This window comes from Hippopotamus amphibius, chromosome 6 (genome assembly GCF_030028045.1).
Source record: "Hippopotamus amphibius kiboko isolate mHipAmp2 chromosome 6, mHipAmp2.hap2, whole genome shotgun sequence".
Taxonomy (NCBI): Eukaryota; Metazoa; Chordata; class Mammalia; order Artiodactyla; family Hippopotamidae; genus Hippopotamus; species Hippopotamus amphibius.
The window spans coordinates 113645369-113667819 of NC_080191.1; the positions used below are offsets into that span (position 1 = coordinate 113645369).

The 22451-nt window shown below is 36.7% G+C and overlaps 1 protein-coding gene across 9 annotated transcripts in view; it reads right to left on the bottom strand.

Moving 5' to 3' along the window:
* The window catches only part of NPHP3 (nephrocystin 3), a 47338-nt gene that overhangs the window by 19439 nt on the left and 5448 nt on the right, over positions 1–22451 (bottom strand). For all 9 annotated transcript variants that reach the window (XM_057738302.1, XM_057738301.1, XM_057738303.1 and 6 more), the window contains 13 exons: positions 21753–21886; positions 20173–20333; positions 17600–17756; positions 14900–14974; positions 13341–13514; positions 11298–11401; positions 10224–10338; positions 9830–9973; positions 9260–9357; positions 8055–8157; positions 7543–7625; positions 5984–6122; positions 2489–2653 (listed from right to left, as the gene is read on the bottom strand). In XM_057738302.1, coding sequence (XP_057594285.1) covers positions 2489–2653; positions 5984–6122; positions 7543–7625; positions 8055–8157; positions 9260–9357; positions 9830–9973; positions 10224–10338; positions 11298–11401; positions 13341–13514; positions 14900–14974; positions 17600–17756; positions 20173–20333; positions 21753–21886 — 1652 coding nt within the window. The remainder of the gene's footprint in view (positions 1–2488; positions 2654–5983; positions 6123–7542; positions 7626–8054; positions 8158–9259; positions 9358–9829; positions 9974–10223; positions 10339–11297; positions 11402–13340; positions 13515–14899; positions 14975–17599; positions 17757–20172; positions 20334–21752; positions 21887–22451) is intronic.

A 22451-nucleotide genomic window follows, 5' to 3' on the forward strand; every position in this document is an offset into this window, starting at 1 on the left:
ATTTAATGTGATCTTTATCAAATTACCGATGACATTTTTCACAGAACTAGAAAAAATAATCCTCAAACTTATATGAGACCATAAAAGACCAAGAATTGCCAAAACAATCTTCAGGAAAAAGAACAAAACAGAAGGCTTACCCCTCCCAGACATCAGACAGTACTACAAAGCCATAGCAATCAAAACAGCATGGTATTGGCCCAAAAACAGACATACAGATCAATGGAACAGACTAGAGAGCCCATAAATAAACCTACACACCTACTGTCCATTAATTTTCAACAAAGGAGGCAAGAATATTCAATGGGGAAAGACAGTCTTTTCAGCAAGTGGTACTGTAAAAGTTGGACAGCCACATGTAAGTCAATGAAGTTAGAACACACCCTCACACTATACAAATAAACTCAAAATGGCTTAAAGATTTAAATATAAGACATGACACCATAAAACTCCTAGAAGAGAACATAGGCAAGACATTCTCTGACATAAATTGTACCAATGTTTTAGTAGGTCACTCTCTCAAAGGCAATAGAAATAAAAGCAAAAATAAACAAGTAGGATCTAATCAAACTTACAAGCTTCTGTACAGCAAAGGAAACCATAAACAAAATGAAAAGACAACTTACAGACTAAGAGAAAATATTTGCAAATGATGCAACCAACGAGGGCTTAATTTCCAAGATATCCAAATAGCTCATACAACTACATAACAAAAAAACAAACAACCCAATCAAAAAATGGATGGAAGACCTAAATAGACATTTCTCCAAAGAAGACAAACAGATGGCCAAGAGGCAAATGAAATTAGCTCATCATCGCTAATTATTAAGAAATGCAAATCAAAACTACAATGAGGTACCACTTCACATCAGTCAGAATGGCCATCATTAAAAAGTCTACAAATAACAAGTGCTGGAGAGGGTGTGGAGAAAAGGGAACCCTCCTACCCTGTTGGTGGGAATGTAAGTTGGTGCAGCCACTATGGAAAACAGTATGGAGGTTCTTTAAAGAACTAAAAATAGAGTTATCATATGATCCAGCAATCCCACTCCTGGGCATATATCCAGACAAAACTATAATTTAAAAAGATACATGCACTCCTATGTTCACAGTAGCACTATTTACAAAAGCCAAGACACGGAAAAAACCTAAATGTTCATTGACAGATGAATGGATAAAAAAGATGTGTACAGGGCTTCCTAGGTGGTGCAGTGGTTAAGAATCCGCCTGCCAATGCAGGAGACATGGGTTGGATCCCTGCTCCAGGAAGATCCCACATGCTGCAGAGCAACTAAGCCCATGCACCACAACTATTGAGCCTGCGCTTTAGAGCCCATGTGCTGCAACTACTGAAGCCCATGCACCTAGAGCCCGTGCTCCACAACAAGAGAAGCCACAGCAATAAGGAGCCTGCGCACCACAACGAAGAGTAGCCCCCACTCACCGCAACTAAAGAAAGCCCTTGCACAGCAAAAAAGGACCCAACACAGACAATAAAATAAATAAATAAATAAATAAATTTATTAAAAAAAAAAGGATGTGGTACTATATACAATGGAATACTACTGCCATAAAAAAGAATGAAATAATGCCACCTGCAGCATGGATGGTACCTAGTGATTATCATACTAAGCAAAGTAAGTCAGAAAGAGAAAGACACCATATGATTATCACTTATATGTGGAATCTAAAATATGACACAAATGAACTTATCTATGAAACAGACTCACAGATATAGAAAACAGATTTGTTGTTTCCAAGGGGGAGGGGGGTGGGGGAGGGAAGGACTGGGAGTTTGGTATTAGCAGATGCAAACTAGTATATGGTAAAAAAAAAAAAAAAAAAATGAGTTATATTAGTCATTATTTACTATGTGCTAGACATCATGTCTAGGACCTCACCAGGTTCAATTAATATCTCAATTAATTCTTTTCACAACCCTTGAAGTAAGCTGCAAACATCTGCCCAGGGCTCAGAGAACTTGCCCAAGGTTATATTAAGCTGTGAAGAGCTGGGCTGTGAACTGAGGCAGAGTGACTTAAAACATATATAATATACCAGCAATTGAATAAAACATAAAATTGAAAAAACTATTCTTTCTCTTCCAGAAAAAATTACCTTTTAAAGTAATAGCATTGGGAGATTGGGATTGCTATATATACATTACTATTAAGAAAAAAAATAACAAATTGTACACTTTAAATATATGCAGTTTATTGTATGTCAATTGTATATCAATAAAAGTTCTTCAAGGAAAAAAGAAAGTAATAGCTATTCCATAAAAGTACTTACTTCATAAGTATATTAGCCAAATTTTGTATCTAACCTAAAATCACCAGAAAAAATTTTTGTAATGCCAAATTTGAGATTCCAATTTTGTCTTGTAATTGAAATATTTGAAATGATGTGGTACTATATAGCATAATACATAAGCAATTATATGTGGACATTTCCATAAGTGAAAAAACCCTATTAAGATATCATTTACCTGTAGATGTTGAAACTTGAGCAAACCACAACCATAAGTCAACAAACACATCTTGTGTAAACTGTGAATGAGGGAGGTCAGGACAGCCCAGGACATCTCAGGATAGAGTTCCATCAGTTCTGATTCACTCACACCATTGTGACTAACATTCACAAGGCAGAGAATCTAGGTAGAAAAATGAATTAACAATGATGATAAAGCACCTCTATTAGTAACTAACAGCCATTAAAACTTCCATAATTCTTTTAAACTTATTAACTTATTTAAATTCATCATTCAAGTGATTTAATAAACCAAGAAACAGATTTATTAAAATAAAACACACTTTCCAAAAGGCACTAATCAAGAATAAGATAGTGTACGTATAAAATCTAGCATGCCAAATATAACACACATATAGAAAAAGTTCAGTAAAAATTAATACTGCAGGAAATATATTATTAAAACTAAAGACAGAGTTCTGATTCTGGGAAGATGGTGGAAGAAAATTGCCCTCCTAACTACAAATGCCAGTTAATGTCAGATAACACGTAACAAAACATTTCTAAAAGCACAGCTGAACCTGCAGAAAAGAAAGGGAAATCCCTCAAGTATCCCAAATAAATAGGAAACTGAAAATTAGAGGGCTAAGTGCTGGAGCTGCTGTCCCTAGGTGAAATGGGGAGAGAGGATAGGCAGCAGTCCCAGTAACTGAAGGGCTTGGGTTTTCATACCCCCAGTCATGATGGAAGGGGAGCCTTTAAGTCCTGTGAAGCAAGGAGCTGGAGCTATAATAGAATGCTTGCCAACACCGGGACCTTTCAAGGGCTGTCCCCTCAGTGACGGAGTACATGAGGGAAATAGCCAACAGACAGAAGATTATAGGCTTAGAGGGAGAATGAAAAGTCAAACCCACAGGAACCCCTAAGCTGAGAAATCAACATAAAAATGGATCCAGGTTAAAAATATAATTCTCAAGGTTGCTAGTAAATTTCCAAAAATTAAATTGAATAACCAGCAACAAACAATTTAAAAATGTTATTTTAACTATAGAGACAAATTTTAACAAAAGATGTTCAAGACTTTGATGGGGAAGAAGATAAAATATTATTGAAAATCATTCAAAAAGATGACAAAATAAATGGAGTTATTTAGCTTTTCATGAAGAAGACATATGATAATTTCCCCCAACTTTGCCTCTAAATTCAATGCAATTCCAATTAAAATTGCATATTGAGGTTCCATGGCATTGCTGAGCCAATTCTAAAAATACATGTGGGAAATGAGCTAAGACAACTGTAAAAAATATTAAGAGGGGGTTTTGCCTAACCAAATATCAGGGCTTATTTTAAAGTTCTAATAGTTAAGACATTGGTATTGACAAGGAATAGTACATTGGAAGAGAAGAGCCTAGAAACAAACTCATGTCTATATGTGAGCTTGATACTTGACAGGTGGCATTCCAAATCAGTAGAGAAGATGTATTATGTAAAATGAACAATTAACTAGCTATATTTTAAAAGATTAAGAAGCAGGTTCCTGGGAATTCCCTGCCGAGGCCCAGGTTCAATCCCTAGCTGCGGAATTAAGATCCTGCAAGCTGCGCAGCGTGGCCAAAAGAAAAAAATAAAAAAAGAATTAGATTCCTTCTTCACACAATAAATAAAAATATATCATATGAGTTAAGGGCTCACACATGAAGGACAAAATTATAAAATATTTTGAAGGGAAAAAGTAAGAGAACACTTTCATGATAGCAAAGGATTAAAAATAAGACATAAGCCATAAAAGAAACTGTTGATAAATCTGACTTCATTAAAATAAAACTTTGTATAATGACACCATAAAGTTAAAAGACAAGAACAGGAAAAAGACTGATTTGCAGACTCTATAACAAAGGATTTGTATTCAATATGTAGAACATTTAAAAATTTCTAACACATTAACAAGAAAAAGTCAACTCAGTTAAAAAATGAGTAAAGGACTTGAACAAGCAATTCACATAAGAGGAAACAAGAATGGCCAAGAAGCATGAAAAGATGAAAAATCTCCATGATAATCAGGAAAACGCAAATTCCCTGAGATATCACTTCTGGCCACAAGCACACAATGGCAGCGGGTATAGTATCGGATTAGCCAAAAGGTTTGTTCGTTTTTTTCTGTAAGATGGCTCTAGCAGTACTTAGTTGTCTTTAACTTCATTGGAAACAATTTTGTTAGATTGTATTGTGACAGCTGTCATATCAGCATGCATTAAAAAAAAACTTAGCAAAATTGGTGAATTTTTATGTAGCCATTTTAATACTGAAGATGGAAGAAAAAAGCAACATTTTCAGTATATTATGCTTTATTATTTCAAGAAAGGTAAAAATGCAACTGAAACCCAAAAAAGATTGTACAGTGTGTTGCAGAAGGTGCTGTGATTGATTGAAGGTGTCAAAAGTGGTTTGTGAAGTTTCATGCTGGAGATTTCTCTCTGGATGATGCTCCACGGTTGGGTAGACCAATTGAAGTTGACAGCGATCAAATCGAGACATTAACTGAGAACAGTCAATGTTATACCACACAGGAGACAGCTGACATACTCAAAATATCCAAATCAAGCGTTGAAAACCATTTGCACCAGCTTGGTTATGTCAATTGCTTTGATGTTTGAGTTCCACATAAGTTAAGCGAAAAAAACCTTCTTGACCATATTTCCACATGCAATTCTCTATTTAAATGTAATGAAAAGGTTCTGTTTTTAAAACTAATTGTGATGGGCAATGAAAAGTGGATACCATACAACAATATGGAACGGAAGAGATCGTGGGGCAAGCGAAGTGAACCACCACCAACCACACCAAAGGCCGGTCTTCATCCAAAGAAGGTGATGCTGTGTATATGGTGGGATTGGAAGGGAGTCCTCTATGACGAGCTCCTTCCAGAAAACCAAATGATTAATTCCAACAAGTAGTGCTCCCAATTAGACCAAATGAAAGCAGCACTCAACGAAAAGCGTACAGAATTAGTCAATGGAAGACACATAATCTTCCATCAGGATAATGCAAGACCGCATGTTTATTTGATGACCAGGCAAAAACTGTTACAGCTTGGCTGGGAAGTTCTGATTCATCCGCTATATTCATGAGACATTGCATCTTCGGATTTCCATTTATTTCAGTCTTTACAAAATTCTCTTAATGGAAAAAATTTCAGTTCCCTGGAAGACTATAAAAGGCACCTGGAACAGTTCTTTGCTCAAAAAGATAAGTTTTGGGAAGATGGAATAATGAAGTTGCCTGAAAAATGGCAGAAGGTAGTGGACCAAAAGGGTGAATACGTTGTTCAGTAAAATTCTTGGTGAAAATGAAAAATATGTCTTATTTTTACTTAAAAATTGAAGGAACCTTTTGGCCAACCCCATATATGCTTGAAACATATTTAGCATTACAAGGATTTACTATTTACTTCAATTCACACACAAATGCAAATAAGGCAAAATAATCTTCCCTTTATAAATTTATTACACTTTACCTGTTTCATTAGTTCTTTATCCATATCATTTGTCATGGACTCCTGGATAGATCGAAGAACAAGTCTATATAATGAAACAGTATCTTGACACTGGAAACACTGAAGAAGGATTTTATCTAAATTGCCTGCTCTCCCAGCACTGTTGGAATGGAGAACAGATTTAATTTCTTACAGTCTGCCAACATCTGTGAAAATTTTGGGGTAAATAAAAACAATGCTCTATTTTATCTCTATTTTTTGTACTGTGTAACTGATAACAGGAATTCAACAAAACATGACACAGGAAGACATTAGTTTTATGGGGCTGCTACAGTCATCACAGTTATTTTAGTATACCATTTAATCCAATTCAATACACATACACTGGGACTTAACTATGTGGCAAGCAATTACTACACATTATGGAACATAAAAATGAGTACAACATGGTTCTCATCATCTAGAGGCATGCCACCTACATACAGGAAGCAGGAAAATAATTATGAATAAGTATTATTAGTTAGCCATGCAAATTAAATTTAAAAAAACAGAGCCAGAATTTGGAAAGCATTGGGCTAAAGAAAATCAGTAAATGGAGCCTGCTTTAAAACCATTACACACTATTTACCAGTAGTTTCTTTTTTTAAATATAAAGATTTGTAAAGAATAGGGAAAAGCAAAAAGTGGCCCATAGTCCCTCTTACAAGAGATGATTTCAATCAATATTATGAAATGCGTGACTCCTGAATTTTGCTTATGCAAGCCGCTGATGTTCACAGATGAACTGCCACAACTCTGGGGACAGTGGGAGGGGTAGTGAAAATATCACTGGCAATTCAAAGTTTCCGAAGAGTTTTTTCATTTCAAATTTGGTGCTTCAGGTGAGAATGTGGAATTGAGAGACAAGAGTACTAGATTTAGTGTCTAGTATATGAGCTGTGCTAGGATTACAACCTACTGTGATGAGCCCCAAAACAAGTGTTACTCTTTTTTTACCTCTGGTTGGGAACAGATAAAGTAGGTGACGATGTACTGAAGAAGTAAAAGTAGTAAAACTCTCCGCTGCTTATCTAAAGGCAAATTATGAACAGATACCTAAAACAGGAGACTCTATTGTAAGATGAAAGGTTTATCAGGATGTGGGAAGAGAGACAATGAAAAATCCCTAGCTACATACCTACCTACTGGTATTGAAAGACACCTGAAATAACATTTTTATGCCTTTGCTGTCTCCTCACTTTCCCAAAGCTAGGGGTCTCAAGGAGGTGGCAATGAGCACTCCTGGGTGGGCCTCAAACTGAGGCCAAAGATGGCCTTCTTTGGCAACCCCCAGTCAGGAAAAGGTTAGTGTAATGAAAACCAGACAAATATATTCAACAAGTTCTGATATTCAAAGACTAGCGGCAATCTTCAGTCTTAAGTCACGTTCTCACAGATGTTAGTATCACTGTTAGAACAAACAGAATCTTAGTCGCTCAAGAGATTGTCATTAACGATCAGTTCTCAGTTTTGCACAGTGAGGAGGTGTTCTGCAGCAAACACAAACATGCTGAAGGTGACATAAAGTAACCACCACTTACCATGCAATCATTTTGCCGAAAAGAGTGACATAAAGGGCATTGCAGGTTGTAGCAGAACGACAGTGTCGTTCTAGCTTCTTCTCCTGCACCAGTTTACCAAAACACAAAACAAAAATACAAAATGACCCTGGAATTAAGCGGTCTTTACAGCCGAGCCATCAACAAATATCCCTGCAGAAATAACACGGTTCCTGTCACCCTCTCAGCAGCATCACTGCCGTGTGGTAATGGACCACAGACGCGGTCGACATGCAAATGCTTTTTTGCTTTTAAAATATTGCCTAATATGATATAGTAAAGTAAACCTTAACACCAAAGTCTTTTTTTATTGCTTCTTCTGTATTTGTTATTAGTTTAATAAGAGTAAATACATTTAACAAAGTAATTACTAAATTCCAACTTTCCTTAGAACCATATAGAGTTCCTATATTGAATTTTAAGTCTTATATGAAGTGTTTTTATAAGCAAAGCTACAGAGAGTAAAAGAGAGCAGCAAACTTAAAAACACTTACCTGCTCCTTACTCAATTTAATGTCTACAGAGTGGCATTCTGCAATTATAATAGATTTTGCATCTTTTGGATTTAAAGGGTCAAGATGAAGTGTGGGCCACAACCTTTTATTTAAAGAAAAGAAAAATGAAATTGTCTTTTAATAACACAACAAGGCTGTAATCTACCCACAAGTCAAAGTCCATTACAAGAATTAATTTTCCACACTGCCTTCATAAACAAAATTAATTCCTGTTAATCATAAGTAATATTTCTTCTATTATAACATGTATATCATTACTTTTAGCAATTAATCATAACAAACACTGTTATAAAATAAATAGCTTATGCACTGACAGCGAAGTGGTAAAACATTTCCAGTCCTATGTTCTATACTATCAGTAAAACAGCATAGGCGTTAGTACCTACGAGGAACAGTGCAAGACATAGTCTTCACCCACAGATTACTTGTAATTGAATTAGAATTTAATCACCCTACAACATTCATTCTCAATGGGGTGGTGAAAATCGTTTGCTGGGGAAGGGAGATCTTACTCTTTTTATGTATAAAGCACGAATACACACACGTATCTGTTTATGTTCATGAACTGATATAAAGTATATGTGTAGTATTAAAATTTCTTGGTAAGGAGGTGATTAGGAAGAAAATTACTAAAAAGGCTCCCAGTGAGGGGAGGCAAAAATAGGTTGAGAAACACTGCTTCACAGAACTCAACCACTGCATCCCTTTGCAAGGACTGTTAAAGTGAGCTTCCATTTCCGGATCACAGGTGTCTGGTCTATTTTTCCTAGCCTGGCCCTCCGCCTGTTTTCCTCTCCCATAAATTTAACTGCCTGCTAGACATTACCAACTGGAGCTACAATTGGCAGCTCAAACAAACCATGTTTGAAAACAAAACTCATGACCTTTGCTCCACAAACCTGCCCATCCTCTGTGTTTCCCCTCTCAGTTTATACAATCACAATTTACTTCATTTCTCAAGCCAGAAACCTGGGAGCCATCCTAGCTTTCTTCCTCACATCTCAGATCTAACCTCCCACCAAATCCTACAGATTGCATCCTTTTCTTGAATTTGTCCACTTCTCCCCATTCTCCCTGCCACTTATATGGAAAACATGAGAAATATAAACACATGTCAAAAACTTTTCTTTGTTTAGACTTAAAAAATTTCATGTTATCTGAAAGAATTAAAGTCAGCAGCTTACCTCCATGCTGCAGGACATGTTTCTACATTCACAGAAACAATTACTCTCACATTCACTGGCAGTGGATCTATCAGCCATTTCATGTGTTTCTCAACTTGCTTAAAAACATAAAAACAAAATTCCATCTATTAATTCAAAATATTTCAAAAGCAACCCAATAACAGCTCCCCAAGTAACATGAAATTCTCATTAAATTTCTCATTATTATTAAGGATAAAATCTTATTTTTTGGATGATTTATTTCAGACTATTAGAAGAACAAGTGGCAAAACACTACCATCACTGATCTGAATTCTGAACATGCAAGAAAATGTCAAGGCCCCAAAACTATGTCAAAATGAACAATATTTGCTAACTGTGAAAATACAGTTGGTCCTTTCCAATAAGACACTAGCATCTACTGCTATATATTTTATCAACATGCTTCCTCTCTAGAAATTAAGCAGAAATAAAAGAAACAACATCAACATTTTCTTCTCACAAATATATGATTTAAATGCCTGCTATAGCTACTACTACTATTTTTGTCTCTTTCTGATTGTATCAATAGGCTACAACGTGAAAACATACCTGAATTTGATCTATAGAATCAATAATGATGATGATGCTGCCTTGGTGACGGGCAGAGAGTTTTTCCAGCCAACGTGGAAATTCTTCCAGAAGCTTAGCAGGATCCAATGTCAGAGCAGACGCTGACCAAGAATGCTGCATCAACTATGAGGTGAGAACACATGCAAATTAAAGTAGCCACACTTTATCACAGCTGGTGAGAAATATTTCTATCTCTGCATTTTAAACCAAAATTGTCACCAAAAGAATCCAGTTGCACTGAGTATAATTTTTAACCTTATGCAAAACCAAAACTAATGGGTAACACTGAAAATTGGTTTATCATCAGGTACTCAGGCCCAACTTCTGAATCTAAATAAAAATTCTGATAATTCCAAAAGATGGTATGTTCTACCTTTAGAGTGAGTCGTTTAATAATCAAGGAAGACTCTGAGCTGGTTGACATGGGCCTCCCCACAAAATGAGAAAGGATTAGTGTGTTAGGGGAATTCTTCTGTTGTAATTGGATCCTGAAAGAAAAACACCTTTTATAAGACTGGCGAAGCTCCTCACTGTTAACAAAAGAAGAATTCACAACGCATTAAGCATCAAATGCTACCTGTTAGTAATTACATGGTAAGTCAATTTTGAATTAACATGGCAAATTTCCATTTTTACTCCACTTTTAGATTCTTTTAAATAAGCCATTAAAAAATTATAGCTTCATTTTAATTACAAATTGATGTCACTAATGTAAACCAAAACACTATACATTTGAGGTTAAAGAATTAGTAAAATGAGCATTAACCTTTAATTACAAATACGTTACTAAAGGAAAAAAGAAGTTTGTTAGGTACAAAAAAAGTATTTCCAAACATAACTTTGAATAAAAGGGCAATAAAAGGAAACAACAGATGCTAATTCCTCAATGTAAATAATAACTATGAATGAAAGAAAATGGTTTTACCATTTGTTTTTCAATAACATGAGGAACTAAAATAAAACTAAGAGTTTATTGCCTTATATGAACCTTTGTCCATAATCTGAAGAATTAGTTTGCATTCATAGTAAAGATTATGCTTTACAATTATATTCTTTATGATTTATTTCACTCTAAATAGTCGGTTTTTGTCTTGTGTCAAATGTTTAAAATCCCAATGAAACTTTTAGGATGAAGCCAGTAATTGAGAATAAAGGCCTATGCCCTCTGTAATTCACCTAACTCCACGTCACAGTGGCCACTCCCTTAGCTCTGACCTACAAAATCACAAATGCACACATTTCCTATTCCTTTCTCATTCTGTATCTTCTCTCTAACATTCAAATTGTATATATCTCAGGGCATCAGTCTGTTATTGCACTCCTTTTGCTTTTTTAATGTTCAGTACAGGCCCTGCAGGAAGGCAGACACACGATAATTCATTTTGTTGAACAAGTTCAGTAATTCATATGAGAACAACAATAACAATGTAATCGCACTGCATCATACCACTTTGATAAAAGAAGGGACTTTCCAGAGCCTGGTCCTCCAGATACAAGAAGGGGTGGAATTGGTGCTGGTGCTGCCACCAGATCATTAAGGCGTTGGTAATACTAGAAATAAAAATGAATTTAAATTGTGAGGAAGAACATGCCTCTTAGAAAACTAAGTAGAGTCTTAGAATAATAAATATCCTCTGAAATCAGTGGAGAAAAGCTGCATGGAAAAATGAAATCTACTTTTAATCTCTAGCACCCCCAGAATTGCTTATTTTTATAGCTGGTTAAATATGCCGAAAGTAGAAAAATAAGAATGGGCCCCAATTTCTCCTGACATAGTATTAACGGGTGAGGGGCAACCTCTCAGATCCCCGTGGGGCTTTGCACCATTCAGGTGTTCTGCAGAACACTCAGGGAGACCACATTACCCGGAGCTCCTGAACCATGGAAAGTACCACAGAAGGCCTTGAGGGACCCAGCAGGCATCCTACGTCTCCTCGGCAGAAGAACACCTGTCCTAGAGACAATCTCAGTTTCCAGGGATTCCTGAGAAACAAGATAGGGTCTTGTCTGCGGCCTCGGAATCTCCCACTCTGTTACAGAGAATCAAGCGAGGACAGGCCACCTGAGATCTTTCTGAAATTGAGTGAGTTTCATGCAAAGTCCAAGAACTCCTATTTCCTAGGCTTTCCCCACGTAGGAAAACCTGGTTCAGAGCTCAAAAGGACACGCTCAGAAAACTGAAATATCTGAGTCATTATAAAGGAGTTTCCAAAGTCATCTTGGGGGTTAGGATATTTATTAAGTGTACCAGTGGTCTAAATGATAGCCGATGAGAAATCAAAAGAATGTGTAATAGGCAATTTATGCAAGCTTTAAGGTAGCAGAAATTTCCAGCAACTACAATAAATAACTACTTGGTATAGTTTTTCAATCAATCTTTCTATTTGTCATATATTTCCCAGGAATTCAAATATTTCTGATAGAAACGATGCTTCTCAAGAAGCAAAGGGCTTAATTGATATATGACCTTGTAAATTCTGCCAATTTAGTTCACGGTCCCACCTAACGCCCATTTATAGACCTATGTTTCCCACATTAAGACCCTCTGCCATAGAGGAAAGCATAGGATTTGGAGCCAGAAGACCCTAGGTTAGAATCTCACATCTGCAGTCTACACCCTGTATGCTCTAGGCAAACTATAATCTGAACCCTAGGTCCTCCATTTATATAATAAAATAGTGATACCAATGCCTCTCTTATAAAATAACCACAACTTAACATTTATCACGTGCCAGGTACTGTGCTGAGTGCTTTATGTGCCTGATCTCGTTTAGTTCCCCCAACAATCATGTGAGGTAGGTGTCATTAGTTACCCTCATTTTACAGACAAGAAAGTCAAAGTTTAGAGCTAAGTAACTTGATCAAAATCCATAGCAAGGAAATGGTGGAACCAGGACATAAACACTGACAGTCTAAATTATAAAAGTCATTAAAAATTCTATAAATATACAGCTGTTAGTGACAGCTACTGTGATATTCTTTGAGACATTAGTTCCTACATTAAATTTTAAATATTATTAAGTATTCTTTGAACTTGGACATAGTATCTTTGTGTACTTCTAGTTTTGTTTATCTGCTTAGATATTTAAGGATGCTGAAGGACTGATCTGCCTATTGCATTAACGACTCAGCTTTGTTTTCTGAATGTTTGATTCCTCCAAGAATTGGAATGATAGCCTTACTATTCTTATCAAGTTTCCTAGGTATCCTAAACTTGGCCTGGTGAATTGCAGATGGTAGCATAATAAACAGGTAGTAGATAAATCCTAATCTGTAACTAAACATGTTTGATACTCTTAAGTACATTTGACTCTCACACATCTTTCATATGATACAAACCTCTAAGCACGTCGCAACGTGGATAATTAAGCCATGAGGGCAGATACTCAACACAATCCTTAACCTTGACTACAATTAGGTGAAACCACAGTTATGATACAGCCTTTAAGCAGCAACTGATCTTTGTTGGAACAATATGCCAAATGCTTACTTTCTCGAATCCCAACTCATGGGCTGAATTTGAAGCCTGCTGAAAAGCTTCCATTTGCTCTTGTTCATCATGTATGTCCCACAGAACATCACCAAAATCATCTTCTTCTGGAATAGAATCTTCACTGCCCAAATCCTTAGTTTCCAGGTCTGTATTTTCAAAGCCCAGAATGTCCTGAAGACCAAGAACAAGCACACAAAAGTGAATGAAGGAATTAAGACAGTATTGTCAGCACACAAGCCTAAGGTGGCCCTCACCTACCTCGGAGGGCAAGTCCAAACCTATGGCCTCTGTATGGTACCTGCAGGGATTGATTTATAACGATAAAAATAAGCAATAGTTTAAAAATGAAGAAAATAAGTAAAGAAATAGTAAAATAATAAAAACAAAGAGGTCTTTGTTTTTATTATTTTATTAACATAAATAAAAATAAAAATCTCTTCGTTAAATAAAAATCTCTTCATTTAATCTCTTCATTAAAAATAAAGTTAGAGGGGATCTGGTTTCTGAAAACTGTTACACAATATCTTTGGTTATATCTGGCTGGTGAGCAATTTTAAAGACTGTGCTAATGCCTAAGAAATAATGCTGCTTTACATTTTTACAAGCATTTAATTACTAAGATGGGGTTTCCTGATATCAAGTATCTCTGCCCTGATATCTAGTCTTTACATGAATCACTGAAAATATGTTGTCCTAAAAAGGGTAAAGTTGGTCAGTTAGCTCCATTTTCACTTACTGCCATTTATTCTGTTCAATGCATCTTATTTTGGGGCTCACTCTTCTTCTCTGGTACCAAATCTCCATACTTGTAACAACTTAATTTAAAAAAGTAATCTACTCCCTTACTTCTCAAATGGGGTCCCCAGGACCCTGAGGGAGGGGTCAGCAGGTGAGAATAAACACAGGCTAAACATCTTGTGCCCATTTTACCTGAAGATAGGGAATTCTTTTTCTTTTTCTTATCATTATTCACATTTTTGCTGACACATAATTCTAAATGATTTTTAATATTAAAAATAAAGCCAGGTAAACATCAAGCAGAATATATAACTCACATAAAGTTTCAAGATGATACTGAGGTATCACAGAAACTTTCCGTTTGAGACACCTCTGTGATCCACGCTCTCGGATGCCTAGAGGTGTGTTTTCAAACCCCCTCTCCACTGCTGGGGGATAATGTGGTAGAAAAATTCAAGACAGATTGTTCTAATTGACAAAAACTCAAGGTACACACAGAATCTAAGGAGACTCTCTATTGAACAGGATGAACGTTATTCCTCAAATACTTCCTTTTTACCTACCAACCTTGTCATCCGTTTTACCCTTAACGGATAATAAAACATCAAATCGTTTGTGAGACAGCTGAGAGATACAGATACACAGTAGTGGGAATATCAAAATAATACCACAGGATGCACTCTCACCAGAAACAAGGGCACTCTACCCAGGTATTGTTTTCAAAAAAACAAACAAGTGATCTTCTCTGGAAACCCCACTTTTATTGAAATCAGTCTTAAGAAATTTGAGATGAAATCTTACAGGGAATGCACATTTACCTGTTTAATAATCTTTTCGACATAAATATAGATTTTATAGACTCCTTCTGCAGGATCTGCTGAGTGATCAATGATCTGGGGGAAAAGAAAAAGAAGTTTCACAAGAAAGAACACCACTAACAGGAGGAGGACGGGGTGGTGAACACTTTTATAGCGCTTACATATCAGGAACCGTTCTAAGTACTTTGCGTATATGAGCTCATTTACCCTTATAACCCTATGAGGGAGACACAGTTATTCTCTCCATTTTATAGCAGAGGAAACTGAGGCAAGTTAAATAACTTGTCTAAGGTCACACAAGGGATTTAGTGTGAACGATTTTGCAAATAAAACAAAAAGCATGCTTTTTTTTGCTTATGTGTCCATCTGGAAAAGTGACCGGTGTCGGTGATGCCAAAACTCTGTCTGGGACCTGGTGTGGCCGGTGAAAGTCCACTTAGGCCTGGATGATGCACACACCTGCCCATTTTGACATGTGACAGCAGGAACCTGTTAAGGAACCGGACAGGCGGGACGGTGTGTGCTGGGGCCCTGGGAGCAGCGTCTGCACCCCCACGTGTGTAGTGAGGCCATGGAGCCTCTGTCCCTGTCAGTACTTGGGTGCAAACAGAAGTAGATTTTATCATGTGGAGCAGAGAGTGTGGAAAACATTCCTAAGTTTGGCTTGATTCTTTTCAGCTCACAGCCTTGGAAGCAATAATTTTCGTTTTTTTCTTCTTGTTCTGGAACCCAAACAAATAGGTTCATGTAAAAGCCCTCGCTGAACACTGTTTGCTTTCTGCCTGTTTCAGAAGGGTAACCAGGGTAACCTGAGGAAACAGGGAAGCGTTGGGGTCCCAGGACGTAGTGGTCACAGGGAACCAGCCTTTCATTCATGGGTGACAGCGGGGGCCCCCTCTGCTTTCCCCTGTGGGTCTGGGGCCTGGCACACAGCAGGTGCCCAGCGAATCTGTGAGTTATTTACGGAACGATCAAGACGAGTGGTGAGGGGAGGGGCCATGTGCCAAGGCGGAGGGCAGCTCCACTGCCTTCACCTGGGGGGCAGGTCAGGGAGCCGGTGCAGAGGACAAGGCACCCCTCCCCCAAATGTCACTCTCAGCTCCTCCCCTGCTTGGCTGGGGGGCTTGGCCAGGGTGAAAGGAATGGTCTTTTTTCAGGAAAATTCCAGTGGCTGAATTCTCACACTTCCTTGTTAGGTAAGAACTTGTGGATAACTTGCTAATCAATTCACCTTTTTGGGTATGAACATTACAAAGCTGGGAAAAGCCTAACTTCAGCCTTTACTGTTTTAATCATTCTGCGGATGAATAAAGGCCATGGTTTTTTTCTTAAACACAGAGACACACACATACACATATACACACATGTACACATACGTACACACACGTATACATGCCTACACACTGACACACACACACACGAATTAAACTACTTTAATTTCATCTTACGTTTCTGTACCATTCAATATACACACTTTCAAAATCCATCTTTATGCCAGCAAAGCTACAATTCTACAAAACAAAAAGCCAAAGAAGTTTATCCTACATTTAAATTTATACTCACAATATAATCTAAGATCTTACAGAGAGAGTTTATAAAAAAAATATAAAAAAAATTCATCCTCTAGTATACTAATTTTTAAAAGCAATATTTATAGAATAAATAGAAGAAAGATAAGAAAGATTAACACGTTTCATTGTGGCACCTAGTGAACTAGGCTGTACTAAAATAATTAAAGAATGAAATGGCTCTGGAGATTAACTATAATAAAAATGTACTCTTTTGTCTCAGACTCTTCACTATGTTATGCGGGCCTCAAAAAAAAATGCTTGTATTCACATTTGGATCTCATTTTCTGGCTAGGCATAGAGAAACAGAAACTTTGTCAAAATCCTAGACTTGTTTTTGACTGTATTCTTAACATTAACTACAAATATTTACCAAGTTATCTCAGCGTGCAGTAATGCAAAGCCTGTAATCTCTATTCTAAAATACATCCCACCATGCGTCTAGGGATGATCAAATCCTTCTCCTACTCATCATCAGTTTTTGGCTTTTCCCAATGCTCTCAGGAAAGGGTACCATGAAAAGGCTCCTCCTTACGCTAATCCTTGGTCAATAATAGATAGAAGGAAACCCACGCTTGGGAAACAAGCACAGTGAAGATTCTGATTTGTCCACTTAGAGATTACACACTTTTTAGGCACATATTGCTGTTTATGCCTCTCTTTCTCTTATAGTCCACAACTAAGCTGTTAGGAAATCTACTGACTCTGTCAAAATTAATCCAGAATCCTACTGCTTTTCATCACATCCTCTACCACCACCCTGGTCTAAGCCACCAGCATCTCTCACCTGGATAACAGCAACAGCTCTCCACCTCTGCCATCCTCCACCACCCTCCCTCCAAACCACAGTCAATCCTCAACACAGCAGCCCAAGGGAGTCTTGCCAGAACAGCATTTCCTCCTTTTTGGTTCAAGTCCTTTGACGGCTCCCCACCTCACTCTAAGTAAAACAGCAAGGTTCTTCAGGATGGGCCCCAGTGACCTCTCCTATTTGTCCCCTCACTCACTCTGCTCCAGCCACGCTGGCTTCCTTCCTCTCCCCAGACACGCCAGGTTCACTCCCACCTCTTGGCCTTTGTTCCAGCACCTCTCTCTGCCAAGCATGTTCTTAAAAACAACCCATGAATTTTACCTTGGCTTTGCTGGTCTTGTTCAGGTTAGAAACTTGATCAATCAGTTGCTGGACAGAGTCAGAACTGACTTTCCCATCCTCCAAACGATGATAAATTAATCGTGGTTTGCCTTCCGGGTTTTTCAGAAAAGCTTCTTCACAGTCTTCCAATAAAAGGCTAGATTGGAAATCAGGATTTCTTGTGCTACACTGCACTGTGGCAGCACACAGTTAGTCAATTAACCCAAGTGCCAAGAAGGGGGATTTACTACAACAACAACTGGCCAGAAAAGGCCCCGCTGCAGAATAAGTGAAACTTCCCCCAAATGGATGTTTTTATAGCTCTGTTCTAGTTTGGTATCAATATTAAAGTATAATATATTCACTAGCACACAATGAGAGGAGGTAAAATAAACTGTGCAAGAAATTAAATTTTAAAGCATACATAACTTTAATTTTTTTCAATTTAATTCTGAAAAAACTTCTCAAAAATACTGTTAAACTTTGCTCAAAATAATGATCCAGACTCATGAGACTTTGCAAATAAATGGAAAACTGAATTCCACTTACAATGATATAACTCGCAAGTTAAAACACAAATATCATCAGCCTCAAGGTTTCAAGATTTTTCTCTTCTCTAGCCCGTTGGCCTTTATTTATCCAATGAATCCTTTGAACCCCTATCCCCCAGATACACTGAGAGAAAAGTCCAGAGACAGAAGCGGAAGGTCGGATAACTTGTAAGAATCTTGACTGAGATAAAAGTTAAAGAAACAAAATTCTAACTATGCTCAATGCACCATAACTACAGTTTGTACTATTCCTCTTTAAATTCTAGAAAAATCTTCAAATAACCTACTAGTATTTTGTACGCCACAAGGAAAACTAAACAATTCCCCTTTCTAAAAAGCATTAAATGAAAGTTTGTCTAGAAAGGCAAATTAGTGTGTATATATAGGGGAAAGCCATTAGATGCTTCAGAATTTGCATAAAAAACTAAAATACCAGGCCCAACACAAAACAGAAGGAAAAAAGCAGGAAAACAGAAAGAAAAAACAATGTGGTTTGAAGGATTAAAGAATTAACAAGAGAAAAACAACAAATGACATATACTGTCACCTGAGATAACATACTACCTAGATATTAAAAAATAAAACAGGATATATTCTTAACAAATATAAAAACAAAACAGGAAAATAAAAGAGGGATGGGGAGGTAAAGAACTCCAACTAAAGGAAATCAAGTTGAAGGAATCCTTAAACTTGTTTTGGGAAAAGTTTCCTTGACCAGGTAGTTCCCTGGCCACCTGGCCTCTGGGTGGAGTCTTAAGGATCAACGATGGGTTATACTGCAGGGACTCTCATAAAGCTTAAGGCTCCAAACACTTCCATACACAGTTAAAGTCAGAGCTGCATCTCAATGAAAAGAGAAAAATCCGCTGGAAGCATTAAATCCAATCAGATAAAAAATATAGAAAGAAAAATTAACTTCTTATTTAACCTTCTATCTATCTCATTTTGTCTTCTATCTATATATCTAATTGGTAAAAAAAGAAAAAAAAGCTTTATTTGCAGACTAGATTCACTGGTGTGATGAAATTCACATTACAAGAAAACTGCTCACTTTACTGGATTTAAGTAGTTAGCTCCTCAGAGAATTAAAAATATGATTTAACACCTATACAGGAGTTCAAGTGCCTCTCAATCTGTATCTGAAGAAAGAAAATAATGAAGGTTAATGCTGATTATTGAAATCAGGGGTCACCACCTTTTTCTATAAAGGGCAGCTAGTAAATATTTTACGCTTTGCGGGCCAGAGTCTCTGCTGAAATACTCAACTCTGCTGTTGTAGTGTGAAAGCAGCTCTAGATAATACATAATGAATCGTATTTGAATGAACGTACCTGAATGAACATACCTGTGCTCCAATAAAATTTTATTTATAAAAACAGGTGGTTGATTGGATTTGACTTGAGGGCCACAGTTTGCTGACCCCTGATTAAAATGATCTTACATTAATGATGTTAACCTTATAACCTCTTAAACAAGGCTAACAGTGTTAAACTTTTAATTTTTTATCTTAAGTATTAAGTCATAGAGTTTATTGAATTTCATCGATTATTTATTTATTTATATATTTATTTATTTTATTTATTGGCTGCGTTGGGTCTTTGTTGCTGCACACGGGCTTTCTCTAGTTGATGCGAGTAGGGGCTACGCTTCACTGTGGTGTGTGGACTCCTCATTATAGTGGCTTCTCTTGTTGCTGAGCACAGGCTCTAGGCACGTGGGCTTCAATGGCTGCGGCACATGGGCTCAACAGTTGTGGCTCACAGGCTCTAGAGCACAGGCTCAACAGTTACGGCACACTGGCTTAGCTGCTCTGCGGTATGTGGAATCTTCCCAGAGCAGGGCTTGAACCCGTGTCCCCTGCATTGGCAGGTGGATTCTTAACCACTGTGCCGCCTAGGAAGTCCTCATCGATTGTTTTTGATTATAACAATGCAATTAGAACTTATTTTCAAGTTCATCTGCCAATCTCAATTCTATTTACAAGTTTAACCTCTATAATAAATTATAGAATTTTCAGCTTACCTTGGTAAGGTTAAATGAATGAATAAGATAACTAATGAACTCTTCTCAATTTCCCATTTTCTTACAGTGAGGTATTGATTTTCAACATCTATTGGAAAATACACAGCATGGAAAAAATACCCCATTGTCTCACACATTCTCTTAAGTTTAGGTGAATAGTCCTAAAAACAAAACATATGAAAGCACAGTTTATTTAACTAAAGATCTAGTCAGCCTCATGCTACTTAAAATCAAAAAGCATGCTTTAGCACAGGTTCTGTTGGACAGTCTGATTTAAAACTTTAAAAAATATATGATCACATCTTAAAGAAAATCTTAAGAGAAAAGGCAAGTTTCTCTAAAAATAAAAATAGTAATAGCATAGCAACCTGGCTGTTTCCTAGCTCAAAAAATGATTTATCTCATAATAAAACCTAAAACAACAGGAGTAAAGTATTAGGCTATTTTGCTTTGGTATGTATTTATTATTACTATTACAAATGACTTGTATTTATTGTTATAGGGTGAAAAATATAAATCCATAGATTTATATAGTAAAAAGTGTCCACCGTGATATATTAGAACACTAAAGCAAACAGATATAAAATAAAAATATGTTGGTCTATAACAAATTAAGTTACTTAGTAATGATGATTATTATGCAATAAATTAGTCATTCCCTCAACATGTATTTGGGAACAACCTATACTCAGTGAGTGGAAGTATTCTGGTTTTCAAAATACTTTGTCTTTTTACCAAAATTGAGTAATATAAAAGGAAAGCTAAATGAACTTATTAATCAACAATCTGGAGGATGTTAATATAGCAGGTATAGCATGTGACATGCATATTTATTTAAAATTCAGTTAGAACAGTAGTTGGTAAACTTTTCTGTAAAGGGCCAGATGGCAAATTAATAATAGCTTAAGAACTTGGCTGTTTTGGCAGAGGTTTTTGTGGTCCATTTAGTCTCCATCATAATTTATTCTGCCATCAGTGAGAAGCAACCAGAGACAATACGTTGTGTGTGGCTGTGTTGCAATAAAACTTTATTTATAGACACCAAAAGTTGAATTTCATATAATTTTTACATCAAAATATTATTCCTCTTTTGATTTTTCTCAACCATTTAAAACTGTAAAAACCAATCTTAGCTCTAGGTCATACACAAACAGACTGCAGGCCAGATCTGGCCCACAGGCTATGGTTTACTGACCCCTGCCTTAGCTTAACCCCAATGTCTGCCTTGAAAAATTTAAAACCATGACAAGGATTAAATTTTGCTATAACCTGAAACAGATTCAAGAATAGAGCTGGCAGGTATTAACTAAAGCAGGCACCATCAGTAAGGGCCGTAAACACTGTGGAGAATGTGTAATGAAGCGTTCAAAAGTATAAAGTTCTAAGGCCTTAATTTGAACATATGGATAATACTGAGTAAGATGTGTTCTTAAGAAAAGCCCAGGATGCTTCCTACTCTTTAAGACATAATCTAGTAGGTAATAAACTACTTGGCTCAGGCAATCAGTAGTATCATAACCAGGACACAGTATTAACTCATATTTTAAATCAATGAATACAGAATTTACAAATATTCTCACCTTAAGGAAAAGATCCATTTCGGGCTGGGTTTCATCAGTATAAATGAGGTAACATCTGACAGTGTTACTCCAGAGAGAATGTGAAAACAAGGGGGTAACTTGTAATAAACTAGCTACAGCAATATCCCAGTCATCTGAAAATAAAATTTCTCATAAGTTCCTGAAAAAACTTACTAGAAAACATTTGACAAGTTGATTCCCCACAACATTGACAACAGGCATCATCTGATCTCACTTGTAATACGGACAAAGCTTCTAGAATAACAAATTAGAAGGCAATCAGTTCTCTAACCTCAAATTCTATCCTGGGGCTTAAAACAATCAATGTCACCAGCGGTCTTTGCTGCGGTACCGGTAGCTCCAGTCAAATGTCAGGGAACTAGGCTACACGGGCTGCTCAATTAGTTTGCTACTTGAGGAGAGCCTACATTTCCAGGCCGGCCTATGGTTTTACCTACTTATTATTCTTGAAATATATTGAGTCAAAAAGGAAGTTCAAGAACGGCATAAAGTGAAAAACAACCGAAAGATAGTTAGTGAGAATGCATACTTTAAGACATATTTGACTAATTCAAAATGGATAATTAAAAAAATAATTTTTATTTTGCTAATAGATAAGTAACTTCATAGTTTTAAAAAAAGAGTGGAGCTACTTATAACATTTCAGATCTGTTCTGAACAGAACTTAAGAGCTGTTTT